The sequence below is a fragment of the Pipra filicauda genome, unplaced genomic scaffold (genome assembly GCF_003945595.2).
Source record: "Pipra filicauda isolate LSUMZ 115617 unplaced genomic scaffold, ASM394559v2 scaffold212_size3012638_pilon, whole genome shotgun sequence".
In the NCBI taxonomy this organism is placed as follows: Eukaryota; Metazoa; Chordata; class Aves; order Passeriformes; family Pipridae; genus Pipra; species Pipra filicauda.
The window spans coordinates 541,441-561,309 of record NW_024104324.1 but is presented as its reverse complement, the minus strand read 5'-3'; the positions used below and the strand labels follow the sequence as shown (position 1 = coordinate 561,309).

Genomic DNA, 19,869 nt, shown 5'->3' with positions numbered 1-19,869 from the left:
AGATAAATGTCACTGCTTCAAATATCAATCTATCAACACTTGATATTTAAAATGTAATAGCTTATACAGCTATTATAGAGTTACACTAAGCATGTACCCACAGTAGTTTGCCTGTGGCTACCGTGATAATTTGTATATGCAGCAGTATCTTTAGGATTAACTTCATATAACTGTACATGTATTTCCATGTACAGTTCCATGTACAGTTTCCATTACATTGCCAAATGAGATGGTATTTTACCTGTGCACATAATGCAGTTCATGTATGGAATGTATAGCAAGCACCATTTCACCAATGTAGAACCTAGCCATATCTTCTGGAAGCTTGTCTTCAAACTTACTGAGAAGTGTCAGCAAGTCACCACCAACATAGTAGTCCATCACTAGATACTGAAAATGGAGAAATAAAGCAGTCAAGTACTAGGACACAGCTGGGAAGAAAAAAACCTCAAAGTTCACCAGTTAATCTCCGAAAAAAAACTTTCACTACTTTTTTTCTGTGCCTGTGGAATGCAGTCAAAATTGGTCATCTTCTGTTTTATTTTTATTTGCTTACTTAGTATAAAAAGATACCATATTCCTTTAATAATCGCAGTAAGAATGACACATCAGCATTTAGTTCTTACCATAAAAACCTCCAAACAAGATATGGCAACAACAAACAAGTAAATCAGAGTTTATTGTGTTATCACACAAGGAAAATGATCTAATATCACAACTAATGCTCGTTATCAACTCTTTAAATAAGAGATGATGGAAGAAAAAAACAAGTATAGTGAAAAGCACTATTTGATGCAGCTTAGTCTAAAATATACACTTCATTACTACTTTTATTTTTGGTATAATTTCATACTATTAGTTGTTCCAAAAGTAGCACTTATCACATCAACATCTTCAAATACTCATCTTGGCACATTCCACATCATGGATGCATAACATAGCTGGCAGGAGCTTGACGACACTATACGTTACAGATGCCCATGACAAGCCAAAAGCACTGTCAAGCCAGAGGCACCAAAGTGGGAAATTTAAAAATCAAAGGTTAATCGTCTTTTGAATATATTTCAATGAAAAAGTAAAGAGCCTCCTGGGCCAAACAGCCATTACCCTATCCAGGGAAAGGACCAATACTGATAGGGTAACATGAAAGAAGAGGTGTGCTATTTGTTTTTCATACCACAAAATAAGGATTATGTTTTAGTTATTTCCTATCAATAGCCACCTAAATCCAGACCATCACTTCAAGTATAATGACTTTATCTAGTACTACCAGTCTTGAGCCATTTTGTTCCATGCTTCCCAAAATGATTTGATATGTGGGTTTAGGACTAACTTTGCTTATTCTGGAGTTAAGTTTCCAAAGCAGTCATGTTATCTTTCTCCTCAAAGTAAAGCAACCTAAAATCCACTGTCCCTGCCACAGATTCATCTTCCACAAGGGAAGGAAATTAAAGAAGACAGGAATGCAAAGGAACATAAAGTGCAATACTAACCGTTTCCTCACTATCTTTTGGCTTAAAAGAGCGACTCTGAACCATCAGTCTTCTAAAAGGGATATTGTCCTAAAGTATTTTCTCTCAAATTCAAGGCAAAGAGACCTTACAGAGCCTTTTGTGGTAAGTGAAATATCCTGCCTGTCAGGGACAAGGTGATGCACTTCCCTTAGCTCCCAAAGCATTTATAACTCAACAAGAACTCAGCTGACCCAGAAGCAAGGAACTTGGATCAGAGAAAGATCATGAGACCTCTTCTATAAGAAAGTCAAATTTTATTCACCTTTCAATTCAGAACAATCTACTTGCCAGGAGGTGCTTCCTATGGGGTTAAAATAAAGGCTATTCTGATGCTAGAGACATTGCATTTCTTCCAGGGAATTGACTACATCAAACAGGGTGAGAGTAGTTAGAAATCAAAGGAAAAAAAGGATATCAAAATACTCTTACGAGTACTCAGAAGCCTTTAAGAGGCTGACAGCAGACAAACATATATGCCCCTTAATCATGACTGAGACTGGGAAAGAAAACTAACAGATTTTAATCTGGAAGAGACGGAGAACTTCAGGTCCCGTGTAAGTTTCTAATGTTCACGGACTATGTTTCACCTACATCATATCTGCTTCAGCAGAATCACCAAAGACTTACTTAACCCATCTTGACTCAAGATGGCTCTATGAAAGCTTCCTAAGAATCAGAAGAAAAAAGTCATGCTACCATTCCCATGTATTGTCATTTAAGATTTGGCTGTTTAGAAAAGAGTAATGTATGACGTATTTACTTCAAAGGTTTTAAAACTACAGAAGCAGAACCCGAAAATGAACTCCAGAAGATATACATTTTGTAGAATTTTGTATTTCTTGATTAAATATAAGTTCTGCATTATTGAATGCTCTATTAATATTAAATAGAGCCTATAAAACCCTAGTTACTTTTAGACTCTTCAAAGGCAGGTGCCTTTTCTACTTTGCTACTTTAACATCTTACCTTCTCTTTGTCTCATTCTGAACCCTTTGTCATGCAGCCAGAAGAGGCAAAGCCCGAGGTGTGGGAAGACACCAAGGCTGTCTCTCTGCTTCAGGTTTGGCTTAGGCGGTTTTGAATTCAAGAATCTCTAGCTATAATGCACAAGTATCACTGTGAGGAGATACTGGAATATAGAGCTTTCTCTTTCAGAGGGCCAGGTTGGAAAACTGAGCTCTGTTGCCTGTTCTTGTTTTGTTCTCAGCTTTGTATTCCATTCTACAAGGATCACAGATGAGCTTAAAAGTAAACCAAATCTGCCCAGGTTCTGAAACAAGGCAGCACTCTCCAGGATAATCAAAAATGTGGCTATAAACTTCTTCAAGTTCAGAAGAGAATCAAGCAGAGATCTTTTAGCCCTTAGACAAGCACTAGATGGTATGGAAGAGAACCTTCTGTCCAGGTTTTTGGATGAATTTATTTCCCGGTGTGTTTCACCTTCTCTTCATGCATCATTTACAACAGTGACTGAGATGCAGATCCACTCCATCTGTGAGCACCACACATTTACAGGAGATAGATGCTGAGTAACAGACCAAATTGGAAGGCAGCATCTCAGCACATGCAGAACCAGACCTCAGGCAAGCTGAGAATCTGCTGACTTTGGCTGCTGGGCAGAGCTGTTGCTTTCTCAGATACTGGATCTTAATTACATGCTAGATGTCTACATTCTGCTGGCGAGTGAAACTTCAACATTTAAGTGCCTCTGGGAACTTTGGGAAAACAAATGTATTTATATTGATACATCTCACTTGGAACTGATTTGTATAAAATGGTATTAGATCCCCCTGTCATCACTATCACTTGCTATCTTGCACAGCTAACAATTTTTTCTTAGGTAGCTCTATTCTTACAAGCTACTTGGAAATACAAACAGGATACTTTATGTTATTTTTCTGCAAGTCTGAAGGCTGTTTGGTTCTGTGGGAATTTGAAATTATAAGCTACCTACACAAGGCAGTGCCAGAGATAACCAAACTGTGAGAGATCGAAAACCTGGATCTATCACAAACCATTCAATGGAAATAGCCTGTAAATGAGGGCCTAAGACATGACTACTTATTTTCTTACAATGTGCTTCTTATTCTAAAAATACTTCAAACGTGATAAAGTAATGCATTTTGTTTCAGCATTTGTGGAAATGAATGTGTATTTTCTAACTCTTGCTTAGTTCCTGAACTCTTTGGCAGCCTTTTATCAATACATTTTTTCTTATTTACATTCATGACTTGCTACTGTGGTACTATCTAAAAAGTGTTAAGAAGGTGAAAACTTTCACACTACAACTCTGTCAGTTGTTACAGAAGTAGCAGGCTTGCAAATCCAGCCTCAAGTAGCCACAGGGAAGCTGTGTGGTTCAGCACGTTACAGAATGTGGGGACTTACACTGTCTTTGCTCCTAACCAGTACTCTCCTGTATGCTGTGACTAAGGTAAACACAGCTTATGTTACAGTTCTAGTAACTCATCATTAAAAAATGTCATAAGAGTATGGACTTTCTTTATAAATGGTTGCTAAAGTCTCTCAATCTACTGAGATGACCAATCTGCTGATTTAAAAACATACTTTATAAATATATTTAAGAAATAGCCCTTTTTTCCCCCTAGGGCTTTTAAAATACCAACATTTTAAATTACTTTTGCCAGTTTTAAACAAAATCTTGCTTCAAAAGACATTCTGAAAGTTAAAAGTAAAATAAAAAGATTTCTTACTTTCACAGAGTTAATACCTCTCAAATTATTTAATTGCAGCCTTATCCAAAATATTAAACTTGAATGTGATATTTTTTATGCAATGGTAGATTATTTAATTTAAAATGTTCAACTAAAGCTCTATATACTACATTACTACACAACTTTCTCACTCTCCTGGAGTTACAGTCAGTCCCTTTGAAGTTTTTCTTCAAGGAGAAACAAGAATGTTGAAACACTGCTGTGAGGCATGAGGTGGACTGATCTAATGCACTAATATCCTTCAAATATACAAAAAAATAAAGTTCTTTCATAACCCAAAGTTTTTATTAGCTGATGAATCAAACATACCAAATAGTTCTCATCTTGAAAGGCGTAGTGCAATGTAGTAATCCACTGACAATCTCCATTCACCAAGACATTTCTCTCCTCTCGGAAGCAAGCTGTCTAAAGGAAGAGACGGGGAAAAAGCCATTGTCAACATCAACAAGTAGTTTTCACAGGATGAATATATATGGATGTTTTATGGGATTATTTCGAATTACTGAACAGAGGTCTCTATTCATTGGAATTCAGTCTGCACAAGTGACAAGCCGAGGAATCTCTGCAGGCTTTAGTCAGGCATTCAGTCACTCTAATCCTGGCTGGGACTTTAAAAAAAAACAACAAACCAAACCCAAAAAACTCGACACCAACACACAACACCCCCACAAACACCAAAAAGCCCACAAACCAATTCAAGTCAACGCTAAATCTTTGTTTCATAAAGTATTTTTAAGAGTCAGAAAATGATAACTTGTCACCGCCATCTGTAGCAGAAAGATAATGGCTCTAGGAAAGTAAGTCTGGTTCTTCTGATAAAGACCTTTATGAAAACAGTTTCATGTATACTTTTATTACGTTACAGTCCCAGTTCCAGACACTGCTAACACACTATAGGAAATAAGCAGATTTTACTATTACTGTCTTATCTTTGTCCAGTACAATACATTTTCATTTTCAATAATCTTTCCTCTACTTCAAACAGCACACTGCAACACTTCAGAGAAGCAAGCTCTGTGTAACAGGTTTTCTCAGCATCTTTACATAAAACCAACTTTCATAAACTTCAAGAGAGTCTCCTTAATAAAAATATATTAATGTTTTTATTGGATCAAAACCATCAAGACACAGACCTTGGGACTCTTCCACTACTCTCAGTTCAGAGAGGCATTATCAGGATATTCAGTAGATTCAAGTGTTAGGGTTCTAGACAAGAATTGACTTTTTTTGTTTCTGTCATTGCTGTTCATTCAGGTTTCTTAGAAAATGTATAATGGAAATGTGCCTGGGGAGACCAAGCCTTACCATACACGATTGCACCTTACAAAGGTATCTTGACCATTTTTCCCCTCAAAGGAAGCAAAATTCCATTTACCTTTCTACTGAAGAAGACCATGCTGTGGTCACATTGTAAAGCTAGTAATCGTTGGTGCAAAAAGAAGTAAATTGTAATTAAATGCTAACTGAGTGGTTTAACGGTTTATGAATGCAAGGCCAAAGTAACACTCTACAGAAAAGTTTGGCAGCTACAGCAGCTCCAAGTAATCCTATTCCCTTCCTGCAGCACCAGAGCACAGCCCTTCTCAGATCTTCTGGCACCACAATGTGAGGAGGCTGCCAACACAGAAAACTAGTTTGTTTATTTTCGAAGACATCAGTTCCTTGATCCAGTTCACTGTGCAACCTCAAACAGTGAGGGAACGTTACGAACACTAAAAACCCAGCAATGCTGCTGAACACTTTGCATCATGAATTCAGAGTATAAAACTCTCCCTCTCTGCTTACACTAGCTTAAAAGGCCTTGAGACGTGACTTGAAAAAGCATGACAGGCTACCTAATCACCCAGTCAGGACTTATTTGGAACTGTCAAAAGTAATACGGTAATGACTATGTATTTTGCTGTCAGAACAATAAATGCAAATTGTCCTTATCAACACAGATGGCATGCCAATTTTGCTTGTAACCCATTTATCAGGTGATGTCAGGTGATATTCACTAATCTTTCCTTTATTTTAGTGGCTTCCAACCATGTGGGGCTTTTTTTTTTCTTGCAGCTAGTACATGAATAAGCAGTATTTAGATAACTTCTTGCTAGGTTTAATAAGTCATACCCAACAAACATAAACCAGTAAAACAACATGCTTGTCAGACCACTCATACAGTGGATAATAAAACACCTGAAGTCTGCTTTTCAGTAGAACTGCCCATTTAAGAGGCTACTGTATTCTTGCAGCTTCATTTTAAAAATAACAAGTTTTACCACATTTGGGAAATTTTAACACCCAAATGTTGTGTGAACTTGATATGCAGGTTATAAAGTCTTGCTTACCCAGTAAAGCCAAATCAAGTGATCAAACCGAACAGGAAAAGACAAAGGGGCCAAGCAGAGAAGACAGTTCCTTTATTGCCTTTTGTAGATGTCAAAAATGAGCAGAAAGAGAACTTTTTTCGACTGATATTTATTTTAAGTGTATATTGGGAAAACTATTGCTTATTATACATTTTTCTTGGTGGTCAAACCTCTTCCACCTCATGCCTGTCTGAGAGGGTAAGAGGAGTTAGTTGCATGATTTGAAGACAGTTTGTAAATAGCTGTCTTCTCAGGACATCTCTACGTGCAAAAGTTGCAGCTATTTAGAAGTTGCAGCTATTTATTAGGCCATTTAATGAAGTCACTTTAAAAATGACTAAAGTAAGGCAGCTTAGCTGTATTTCCATGAGAGTTTGGAAGAGAGATCCCTGCAAACATTTCTGTTTAAAATAACTCTATACTGACCAATGATTTAACACAGCTGAAATCTGCATAGAAAGGGCACCAAATTTCCCTCATACAGGGAAAGGCTTAATGTGGAACTGCTGATGCAGCACAGCCCAGAGTGTGAAATCTCCTGACAGCTCAAAGGAGAGCCGGGCTGCTGCTGCCTGTAAAGAACTGCATGGATGGATGGACAGAGTGTGACTAAATCAGGCAAAGGCAGTGGTGAAGAGGGGCTTAACAGGAGGGAGGAGATTTTTATCACAGGAAAAGAGCTGGCACTGACTCACTGAAAGGAAGGGAGGCACTGGGAAGGGCAGGCTGGGGGGGAGGAGGTGTCAGGAAGGGGACAGAAGAATGGGACAGGGAAGGGTCAGCAAGCTCGGTCCTCAGCAAAGCAGCTAGTGCTTACCCCTTAACAGAACTCCTGCAAGTACTGATGCACTACATGTACTTTCTACTCTATTGCTGTTAGCTTATGTAATATTACATTTGCCATAAGGTTTTCCTCTACTGTGCAAGCATAGGTATCCTAGGAATATCTATCCTACAAAGCTGCTTCCCACTGCGTATTCTTAGTAGGTCTTTTCCTCATCTGTGAAGTACCCACTCCCATTTACATGATTTGTTGTGACAATGTACATCTCCTTTCACAAAAAAAAATCCTTCTTAAACAAATTTACCTTCTTAACGTTTTGTTTTACAATTTGAATCTCTGATTCCAAAATATTTAGTTACAGTTTCACTAGTTATACAAATCCTGTTACAAACTGTAGGATGCAAAGCTCCTTAATGTATGATTTCTGAATGGAAGAGAAAAAAGACCTTTTCATAATGTTTTTGTATACAGCTGTGAATGTCACAGTAGCACCAATCTCAGCTTTCATGTAGTCTTTAACTTGCCTTTACCGTAAACAAAAATCTGGCCAATAAATTCAGGGTAAGAACTAGGGCAGACTGTCTGGTAAACGAATACACAGTAATGCTGAGAACAACAGATGCCTGGAAGGGACTGTCAGACTTGATTGCATTAAAACAGCTTAAGGAAAAAAAAGAAAAAAAGAATGAAGCTCCTATGCTCATGAAATAATTCTTCCTAATCTGGAAGAGCTTCAATGTAATCTTCCTAATGTCATTTTAAAAATTCTCCATGTTAAAAAAAACATATTACTTACCTCTGCCCTTTTAAGCATTTCCCACTTATTCAGAATTTTCATTGCATAAATGCGCTCTGTACACTTCATTTTAACAACTGCAACCTGAAATAATAAGATATTTTTATTTAACAGAAGCATGGTCAGAAAAATACAGTTTTCAAACAGCTTAATGTTCACAAATCAACAAAATAAGTCAGTCATGAATGATCAATTGGCACATTGATAAACCACAGCTTGAGTCTTTGCTCCTTCTGTATTCCTCCTACATTAATACTATGTGCTTGATGCACCATGTGTGGTCAAGTGCTCGTGATGAAGTACATGGGGGATGATACAGGAGGAGCACGAAGCTTTTCATATGAAGATGTGTAGTAGAGCTGCATTGTTTCCCAAGAACAAGCAGGGCTTGTAGCCAGGCCTGCAGCCAACGGGGCAACATTTAAAAGGGCAGCCTGGGAAAACAAGAAAGGCTGGTGTCAATAGAAATACACTACATTTGACTAATTTGTTTTCACATTTCAGGTCTCAGAAACTTGAAAGATATTTGCAAATTAGCATGCTTTTGTGTACTGTATGCAGATACTTGAAAAGAAAAAAATAATCATTTATTTATTCACCATTTTGCTTGAAGCATTTTACTCTGCATCCTGTGTACAAGATTTGCTTACACTGATCTGTTATGAACAGTAGCTGTGCACATAGTTGTAACCGTGGAAGAAAAAACAGAGACTACAAAAACTTCAAGGCTTAAGAATGCAAAGACTTTATTTTGACCAAGACTTGTATTCTCCAAGACCAAAACTAATTCTTCTTGTGGTAAAGACACCATTTCCACAAAATTCTTGCAGCTGGCAAAAAACCCCCAGGCATCATGACTAAGACAGCAACATTTTCACAGGACTATACATGGACTGCTTGAATATTTCTACTGCTTCTCAGCTCATCTCTATTTCAGAAGCAGAAAACCAACCAGCTTCCAACAGAGCTCTGAATAGCTGTGTGAAAAGTAAAAGGAATGACATCAGCTCGCCTCTTCTGTTGCTTAAAAACCCTTATCTACAAAGGATTCAGGAACTACAGCAGCTTTAAGATGATGCTGACTACAAAAAAAGGTTGGACTTATGCGTCAAGCAGAGCAACACTATACAAAGCTGTAAGTCTTGAGGAGGGAAGGGGGAAGTGTCATACCTCCCTGCACCTTAGCAGTAAAGAAGCTCCAGATGAGGGGCACAGGGATTACTGCTTCTCCAGTAACACAAGAACAGGATATTCACATTTAGACAGATATCTCACCATGCAGGTGAATTCCTAAAGCCTTCCATGCGTCAATGAGTGAAACTCCACTCACCAGGTCACATAATGGATAACAGCACCTTGTACACACCTGCACAGAGTCATGTAATGGAAACACAGCTCTAAAAAAGGTCTCATAGTTATCCCCCACAGGAAAGACATGGGAATCTGGCCCTAAGCACAGCTGGCAAAGGCACAGCAGTAAGAAGCAGCTTTTATAAGTGATGTAGAATATCCACAGCTACATTACAACCCCAGTGTCTCCTGGCCTACAAGCACCTCCTGCAGACACTGCTCATGCTGCAGGGGAAGGATGAGCAACACAGGAGCGTTTCAACCAAACACATGAGGTTCCTTGGCACACATGAAACCGTTCAACACTGACCTTCAGCAATGGCTTAAAATTTAAACAGCCTTGCTCCTCGCCTCATCACAGGTAAAAGTCACTGTAACAGCCTCTCTCCGTACACTTAATTGGGTCATTACCCTGATTCAGCTGAAGGCACACTGTAAGTCAAACAGCACATTAAAAGCTTTGAAAAAGCTTTGAAAAAGCAAGATGCTTCTTAAACTGTTCCAGGAAGAACATGACGACTCAGGAGAAGCCCCCACCTCCAGAGCAGGGACAGAACAGCACAGAATGCTGTTACCTGCTGCAGAGGAACTAAGGAAGGAACCCCCTGGGGCAGATGCAATTTGCAAGTGCAGCTCTGTGAGCCCTGGAGTAGCAACATTCAAGTTTCACTACAGCACAGCACTAGAACTGCTCAGCTATTTAACTACAAATACAGTGCACGAACCAAACCCAGATAGGCATCTACTACACTTCATCTAAGGCCATCACTGTCCAAAAGCACTGCAGGATAGTGCAAGTTTGGAGCGTGCTCAACTGGTGAGGAAGGATGGGAGCCTGGAGTGCTGGAGGACAGGCACAGCTGAGGAGCTATGCAAATGTTAGAACAAAGTAGGAAATGAAACAGGCCTGGAAAAAATTAAAAAAGAAAAGAAGAAAGGATGCCAAATCTGTAGGACCAATTTAGCGATTCCCCAGTTGCTAACTATATATTAGTGCTATTTATTTTCAACTGAAAGGACTGCTTAAAAAAGACCCAATTTAAACTTTCTGGAGGAAGATAATTGTCTTCTGTGGAAGAAAAAGTAGAATTCATAAAAAGAAAGTTGAGTCATATTTTCATATTAAGTGGTTATCAAGTTATGACACCAGTAAACACACTCTGCTTTAGCTGTAAGGGTGACAGAGGGGCAGCTTCTTGTGTCAGTAGAAAAATTAACTGAACCATACAGCAAATTAGGTAATTCCCCATGAATTTTATCTCTGAACAGAAGTCTGAAGGAAGATACCTCACAGAAGTGACAGAATTTCTGCCTGACTAGACCTGACTCCTCAACCAATTCAAATGATTAGGATTTTTTTTAAAGGAAAACAAACAGAAAAGTGTAACCCAAACCTCCTTGATGTCTGAACTGAAACAGAGAAGCACAAAGGAAATTATGCTCTGATATACTCAGTGCTGTTATAAGCAAGAGTACTTACAATAATGAAAAAAATCCTTTCTTCTATAAAACACCTCAGTGTTTCCTTTGAGTTACATTTCTTTTGCTTTCTTCATCAGGTGGCAGTATTTCTAAGTTTACTATTGTCATTTACTTTGGCTGCTTCTGACATGGTGCAGTGGAGTTGTTTTTTCTTAGTTTTGTATTAATTCCTCTTTCTCTGGCATACCTCAAATTCAATTACAATTACAATAACCACACTGACCACTTTGCAAGATCAAACAGAGATCTCTTTTCCTGCAATTGTACTAACCATGCAAGATACCTGGTTTTAAATATAATGATTCTTAAAGTACATACTGATCCACCACATCTACTAAAGTTGGTGTTCAGAGATATTCCAAAGGACACAGATTTGTAAACTGCTACAAATGCCTACTTTTTAAGAACAAAAGCATTGCTTCTATCTTCAGAGCTTAAAAGTCTACTGGCTGAACAAGTGCTCATGTTATGCACAGACCAGGATTTAATTTTGGTGCTCACTCTTCATTTCCAAGGCTAATACAACTTATACTGTAATAGAAGTTAAAAAAAAAAAAGAAGTATATTGAAGATAATGAAAGGAAAAAACTGTACAAGCAGAGGTATAATAAAAGAGGAAGACTCTTCTGAAGAAGAAGATTTAATAACCTAAAATATTCCAGGCCTGAAAGAGATAACAGCTATGATGGATATATAAAACCATGAAGAAGATAAACAGAGAACAATAATTTGCTGTTTCTCATAACACAGAAATTGAAAAGCATCAAATAAAATAAAAAGGTAACAAGATTAAGGATGTATTATTGTCACACAACAGTTCTGGAACTCAGCCACAGGCTGCTGTGGACACCTAGGTATTCAGAAAGTATTTAAGTACGTACATGCTTAATACCTGAGTAACACACACAGCAGTGTGGGTCTCAGTGACTACTGACTGCTGGGTAAGGGAGTCCCTGAACCCTCACCCGCTGGAAACTGGGAGGGTTCAGCTCTGCTCTGTCCTTGGATTTTGTTTCCTACGCCTCTGTACCTGGCCAAAGGGATGGGATGTGGGCTAACTAATCCTTACACCTTTGACCCAGAACAACTACCTTTGATGCCTGTGTCAAACTAAGAAAATTAAAACTCACCCAGCTGGCATTTCATAACGTCAAGTTGGAATATGGAATCAGGGGGTCCAAATACACAACAATCACAGAGAGGTTTGGTAGAGAGATTTATATGATTCTGTTTTACTGAGTCTTGAAACACTGGTAAGGAAAACTTGCAGATGATGCAAGGGTTCCCCCACCACTGCAACACCCCTGCCAGGCATGTCTGTATGGGTTTACTGTCTGAGTCATTACTATCTGGTGTGATTAGCATCACTGTAACTCTCAGGAAACAGGAACACTGCAATAAAGATCAAGTATGTTTCCTCAAGGACCTCAGAAAGTCTAATGAATCCTAGTGCCTACCATTCAACCAACTTTAGACATATTTATGTCAAAAATATATGAGCATTGGTGCTAAAGTGCAAGTGAGATCCAGCTATGGTTACTACAGGCCACAATATCCAATCAGATTTGTATTACTTCTGCCATCTGTTTTATTCCCATACTTTGTACCTTCAAAGCACTGTTTCACTTGTACCGCAATAAAGTAAAATAAAGAACCAATATAGCTAAAGTAACTTTTCTAGACTTCGGCAAGAGTTAGTGTTTTCCTTCTTGAATTGTTTTATAGAAGTATTTTGTTACATTTTGATCTTCAAAAGCCACTGAATACTGACATTTAGGGTTGCACTGTACAAAGTCATCCCAGGCCAATTTCCACCTTTCCTCATGCCCCAGTGAAACCTACAGGGTGGGAATCTGAGCCAAATCAGCCTCTACAAACATGACAGAACTTCCCACCACTGTACTTTGCCCTCTGAGTGACATGATCAGCATTAGTAAGCAGCATCAAGTTACAAATTTTCTTTTATGTAAACGATAAGTATGGCACAATAAAGTGCAGAAATCATTTAAATGTAAGACTGGCTTTCCAGAAAACAATTGAGACAGTTAACAAAAAGACTTCTTGGAAACTATGCTGGCATTAATTTCCAAGCAAAGATAAAAAAAATGCTCACTAGGACAGTACTCATGCTCATGGCACTTTAATTTTCAGGTAAAACTTATCCTCAAGGACTGGACTTTAGTAATAAGGTGAAACTCAAGTACAAAATGTTCGCAGCTGAAAAGAAGAGGAACACAGACATATAGGTGAAAATACTCATGCAAACAGCTCATAATGGCAAGTGGTTAAGAAAAAAGGCAAACTCGATTTTGGAATTCACAGGCAGATAGATACACACCACTAGGGATGGGCAAAAATTACTGCCTTGTAATACAAACTCATTGGAAACTCCACACACAGCCACACCTCAGAAAAATAAACTTTATCTGGAGCAGGTGTGAAAGAGGACTATTGAGATGATCAAAGAACTAAAGAGTGTCTCATACTACTGTGGGAATAGAGGAAGCTTTACCTGTAAAAAAAAAAAGGTAGATATTATTGTCATCTACAAATAAAACTGGGAGGAAGGACATCAGTAATGTGGGTGATAAAAGATCTGCTTAGGCTAATGGACAATAAAATTACAGATAAAACAGTGTAAAATACCATGAATTAACCTTTGGCAGGAACTTGGAATAGCTTTAGACATTTGAGCAGAGATTTTAGTCAAGACTTTCAACCGGGAGAAGAGACAAAATGTCATTTCAGATGTAAACAATTTAGCTGTAATGTCTTATTACCAGATTCATAATTGAATATTACAGTCATTTCCCTCAGCTAAAGCTTGTGTATGCCATTTTTACTCTACTATTTCTGTCTCATGCTATTGATACTGTGGACACCAGCTACTGCAAAAACACCGCAGGAACTGCTTTATCCTCATAAGAGTCTTGGATATGAAAAGTCTTTGATATAGAGCTCATTAGTTAATAGTTTTAATACTGCATCTTGGAGGAAAAACTGGTCTGGGCTGCTCTATCAGGTTTATTTTATGTCTCTTTTACATATAAAATTAACAATCAGAGTATCTTTTGATAGAGCTCATGTGCCATGGTGCACATTTCCAAAGCAAAATCAGGTTTTTTTGAACATGCAGTATATATCTTCATGTTGTGCAAATAAGAAATGCCTTACAAGTGCCAGCCAGAAAGATTCTGCAAAGTAAAAATAAAGACCCCGAACAGCACCTAAGCTGTTCCTCAGCAACTGGGGGGGGGGGGTTTGCAGAGACAAATGGCTGGTCTCCCAGCAGCATTACAATGAACTGTGTCTCTCCAGCTCCTTGCAACCTGCCTGTCTCCATAGTTACTTGGTGCTGCCATACAAACATACATGGATCTGGGGAGGACTAAGATAGCAACCAGCTCTTTTGAAGCATTTTCAAAACAAAGCAGCTTCTTTCTTCATCCATTTCCACAGCAGAAAATAGCTTGTTTTGATTTAATTTTTTTTTGTGATGAGCATACTGAAGAAAAGCAAAGCTAATTAAATACTTCCACATCATATTCTGAATGCTTTGACTCTTTGAATAGTTCAATGAAAAGTGTCATATATTGTGTGCAATACTTAGGAATTCTGTTAATCCACAATGTAGGAAGGTATAGTCCCTGCTGGGCACCTAACACCAACCACCAAAGCTTCTGAATAAGTGAGGCAGCCTTAAATTGCAGTCTGTAGCTCACTGTGCCCCAGGTTAATTTCTAGAACTACATCAAAACATTGAACTCAGTACCCTACAGCTGTGATTACAAGATGGAAAGGGCACAAGCAGCTCTGCCTCTTGCTGCCAAGCACGATTGACCGCAGGAAGCTTAGGTTTTACATATTCACTTTTGACTCTCACTGCGACCTTAGCCAGTATCTCTCTCATTAGGAACCACATAACTGCTCAGAACCTGTGGTACACACAGGATCAGTCTTATTCTCTCAACCATTATTTATTTTCTTCTGGGAACACATTTTTCTGTCTGCTGATTCCAGCTGAGACTGACTAAGCCTCTCGAGTCGAGGTGACATGTACTATTACTAAACACTACACAGATCAAGTCTGTACAGAACAGCACTTATACGAAAAGGTATTTCTAATCCATTCAGAGCAGTAATACTTAGGTGGGGCACATTAAGAGTTTTAGTTATTTTTGTCCTAAGCAAGACTAAGCAGTTCCACCCTTCCGCTGGAACCACAGTAAGCATTGCTCATTCAAGAAATCCTTGCTAATAAACAAGGGAAGGAAAACAATTGTTTCAATCCCACACTGCCAAATTTCCAGGAGGTGTCAGCCACGTTATACAATCCATGTTCTCAAACAAGGTACATCTTGACACATTCTTCCTTCAACAGCTGCTCTTCAACTGAAATTGCATACAGCAATGTGCATAAGTGGTCTTTTACACAAAATGAGGACACATGACCTTAAAGACTTACATTACTACATTACTAAGAGGTCAGACGAACCTTGCAAAGGAGCACATGCAAGTATTAAGAGCCACAGTCCCCATATACAGTGTCCTTCTCCTACCCCTCTCACCATACTGTAAGCAGGAATACTCCCAGTTCCCATGCTACAAGAACTTCCATTCAGGTAGGTTTTGCATTGGGTATTGTTCTCATATTGCTGGAAAAAGTGTAAAGAACCAAGCTGAGTTCTGCTGGTTTGCAAAGGAGTAAGCAAGAAAAAGGTAGTGACATGCCAGTACAGGTATGCACTGGTGATTATACCAACCTGCCTTAAATTAGATACTGATTTTGCAGTTGTGTTCACAGGGATAAGCTCACATGTGGTCTCAATCCTCACTCTGGTCAAATACCACGTTTCCTTGGCTTATGTGTTGTCTGGCAAAAATTGACCACTGATCCTGACTAATAACTAATATCATGCTTTTATTTTGTTTAAGCTATACTTCTTCAAAGCTACTGATTATTGCAAAAGGCCTTAGGTAGGAATAAAGCTGCTGGCATTCTCCAAAAAGTCCAAAGGAGCTAAACTGAGAAGAATGGAATGTAATTTTCATCGTTTTTGAAGTCTGCCTTGTTTAGCTGTTCAGTGCTTAAATTAAACTACTTAGTTCTAACAGGAATATGTTTAGTTTAATTCTGATTAATTTCTTTATACATTTAAACACATTGTATAGCTATTTAAAAAATTTACTTCTAGCAGATAAATCCCCTCAACTAATTTCTAACATAGTTCCCATGTATGAATGAACGTACTACGGAAAAATTACTTACAGCCCCTCCATTCAGTTTTATCAAGTGTTATTTTATACAAGTCAAATGCCACAAGTTCCTCTCAAGAAACTATATTTTGTTTTCTTATTATGGAATGTCAACCTTTAAATAATTACTATTTTATAATGCCTACAATATTTGGCAGTTATAGCATGTAGTATACACAAGGGTCAAAGGATGCTTTTATAAGCAAAAAGCGCAAAATACTCTGGCAAGAGTGCTTAAGAACAGTGAACTTAAAATCAATTATTCCTGCATAACATAAACTGATAAAAAGTTTCACACTGCTGCAACTATAAACTAAAACTTTTCTAGATAAGAGATGAACAAGATGTGATATTGAGAGATAACTAACACCACTGACTCTGTGAGCACTCACAGCTCTAACAGAAGGATGAAATTAAGATACTTTCTCATTTCACTTCTGTGAAACTTCATTTCCACTGAGGGGGATGGGATGTTTGAATTGCTTTAGTTAAGTTCCATGCTTATCCAAATGAAAGAATATGAAATACATTGTTGATTCAGGCACTCCAAACACTATTAATACAAGTTTTCACCCAGAATTTGTATCTTTTATACACCTTAAGACTTTTGATCCAAAGCTAAGAAAGGTCATCCTAAAGCCCCATAGCAAATATAAACTGAAGTCTCTGGAAGTGCATATAAATACTTCATTCTGCTGTTGTACTGAGATTTCCAGTTGGTCAATTCCTTAAGTGGAGAAGAGTATCTTTTGAAAAAGACCAGAACAAATACCATGGAAAACAGCCCTTCCTTAAAGTTATACTGTCGGAAGGCAATCCCAACACTGACTCCATCTGCAAGTCACTATAAAGGGTTCCCATTTTTGATAGCTATAGCATTCACAAGTCTAGCTCTGAAAAGATCCAGAAACCCCTTCTAATCTTGCCAAAAGACAAACTGCCAAAATACTAATCTAAAATTCTTTAGATATCAGTGGTCACAGCCACTATAGCAAGTAATTCGGCACAGCAAGACCAGAACAACATCAAAGCATCCTGTGCTGAGCCTTCCCATCTATACTGTGTGCAGTTCAGGAATTTTGTTTCAGACTGTATCCAGCCTGGTTTCCTGGACCAAACATGCTTTGAAGCTGTTAGGAGAGTCAAACCCAGTGATTGATTCTTAGGTACTCCTTGGGCCCAGAAGTGCATTTGGCGCACACCTGGAATGGAGGTTCTGGTTAGTTTCCTCCAAAAGAAATCCAGCACATGCTTAGTAAAATCATCGTGCAGTAAGTAGGGACACTGTCTTCAAAACAGTGCCACTGCTTTGAACCAAAACCCTAACAGAGAGGTAGACACTTACCTACTACTGTCTTGATTCTCCAGGCCTTCTATCTACTCACAAACCTCTCTGCTTAGACCTCTTTCCTGGACTAAATTTGTAGTTTTTTTCAGACCTTCCTAGGACTTAGCAAATTTTTCCAAGTCTTGCTTTTTCCTGCCAAACTCTTTGCAGTAACTTTTTTCTCTAAAAGTCATGTTCGAATAATACATATCAGCTAAAAAGAAACACTCAAGTTAAGTAACTGATTTCCATGCAGTATTTCCACTGCCCTAACATTCCCTTTTTTGTAACAAATGTTGTACTTATCAAGTTCAACATCCACTAGAAAGTGAACTTTTGTCTTACAAGTCAAGACGTTACTGTTTATCTGCACATTTTACTTAAAATGCTCCAGTTCCTTCAGAAGCTGTATTCACAATAATTACATCTGAACGACATGTTACCTCATCATATCATTAGATGATAGTATAGATGAAAAGGTATTCTTGAAACACTAATTTCTGTCTTAGGAGTCCACTTTTCTCAAAAGCAGTCTCTGAAGTAGCTTAAAATTATGTGGATACGAAGCTATTACTTCACGAAGCTATCACTGCACATATAAACCTCATTACTTTCTGAACCCAGTCCAGTAGGGTCCTGGAATTTCTGGTATTTCTCCAGCTTAGTTTCTGGTCGGCCTGTGACAACCCTGTCCCACAACCAAACCCTACATGGAAGACTTTGAGGTGTCCAGGGCACAGCACGCTTGGAAGGAAAGGCGTGCACGGCACATAGTCCTGCTCTCTGGGGAGACAACAGGAGATGGAGATGAGGAAGCTTATCCTTAGCCACCAGCAGCAGAAGTTGTAACCAAGTGCTAATGGGCTGAAGTAAGCCACTAATGGCAGTCTCTAAATTTCACTTTAGTGTGGCACTACTTAAAAGAAGTTTCCTGGAAGAAATCTAAGGGTTTTTTTCTTCTAGAAATTCTCTAGTTAATAACCTCTCTTGCTGATAGCTATGACTTTAGTTACCTGTACTTAAATGCTGAAAGGGTTGTCTTTGAGGTTCTCCAGAAGTCTCAGGTGTCCTATGCCTGCTGGAGGGGATGTGCTCACGAATGCTTTTGCCAGTGGCAAGCCCTACCAGACTTGTATAACTGATGAGACTTTCATGAAGCATATTAAGAAGTAAAGCTTCAGTCCAGGGTCCTGGGACTGGCGAGTCCTCAAAACACAAGGCGTTCCTATCATCCCTGCATGATTCAACTTGCTGTCCAAAAAACAGATCCAGCAGCCTTTGATCTTCAAAGATGACAGGGAGCAGTCTTTGAGGCAGCCAAATGTGTCTTTCTGCATTACCAGATTGCTACAGAGACAGGCAGATGGGTGGAGCAATCTCTGCGCTCCTGCCATAGAAGCAGCCCAGTTCTGTGTTAAATTAGAGCAGCACCCAGCAGTACATATGGCAAGTGGGAGAAGAGATCCTAAATTCAGCTGTGCAGCTTCTAGGTGGGACCACCCTGTTCATAAACACATTGAAGAGACACTTGTTTTGCTACACTGAAGTCAGAACGAGCCAGTCACAGAAACAGCAGAACTGGACACTAAATAACCTGCTTCAAAGGGACCTGGCACTAGTATCTTGCTTCATCCCACATTTGGAAGTATTTTAACACATCTGTGTGAATCTTTTGTCTTTAGGATAACTACAGGTCAACTATAGCAAGAAATCAGATGCACAAACGATGAAAGTTATATTAGTACAACTGCAAGTAAAAATCTCTTACCTCTCCAAATGCACCTCTTCCGATCACTTTTATAATTTCAAAGTCATCTCGATGGAGTTGCATTTCCTTTACCAGTTTTGTAAATGGTTTTGCTGTTTAAGAAAAAAAAAAGAAAATTCAATTATAAAGAGAAACACTGCAAGCCAAAATAATCCATAAACCAAAGGTCAAAAGTACTTGTTGCATACCCAGAGCAACAGTAAATATTCAACTACTAGAACTACAGAAGGAAAAAAAAGTTATTAACACTATTTAATTAACACTTAAAAAGTTTTTTAAAAAGTTCAATCGTATGAGTGGCTCTGCCTTGCTGCTAATGAGTAATGAGTAAAGTGGTCTTTCAGAAGGATTCCCCCCCCCTTTCTTTAGGGCTTTGTGAATCACTAAAGGACCACGTGAAAGGGAGATAGCTCATTCATTATTGGTAAACCCTAGAGACAATCTGTCCTACCCTTCAGCCACTAGATTAATTCTCTTCTTAAGCAGAGTGCAACTTTACTTTTTAT

At 38.6% G+C, this 19,869-nt stretch overlaps 1 protein-coding gene across 10 annotated transcripts in view; it reads right to left on the bottom strand.

Annotated features, from left to right (window-relative positions):
* The window catches only part of CDC42BPB (CDC42 binding protein kinase beta), a 94,564-nt gene that overhangs the window by 46,747 nt on the left and 27,948 nt on the right, over window positions 1-19,869 (bottom strand). For all 10 annotated transcript variants that reach the window (XM_027735534.2, XM_039381085.1, XM_027735525.2 and 7 more), the window contains exons 2-5: window positions 19,364-19,455; window positions 8,181-8,264; window positions 4,559-4,654; window positions 242-390 (exon numbers count right to left, since the gene is read on the bottom strand). In XM_027735534.2, the coding sequence (XP_027591335.1) occupies window positions 242-390; window positions 4,559-4,654; window positions 8,181-8,264; window positions 19,364-19,455 (421 nt within the window). The remainder of the gene's footprint in view (window positions 1-241; window positions 391-4,558; window positions 4,655-8,180; window positions 8,265-19,363; window positions 19,456-19,869) is intronic.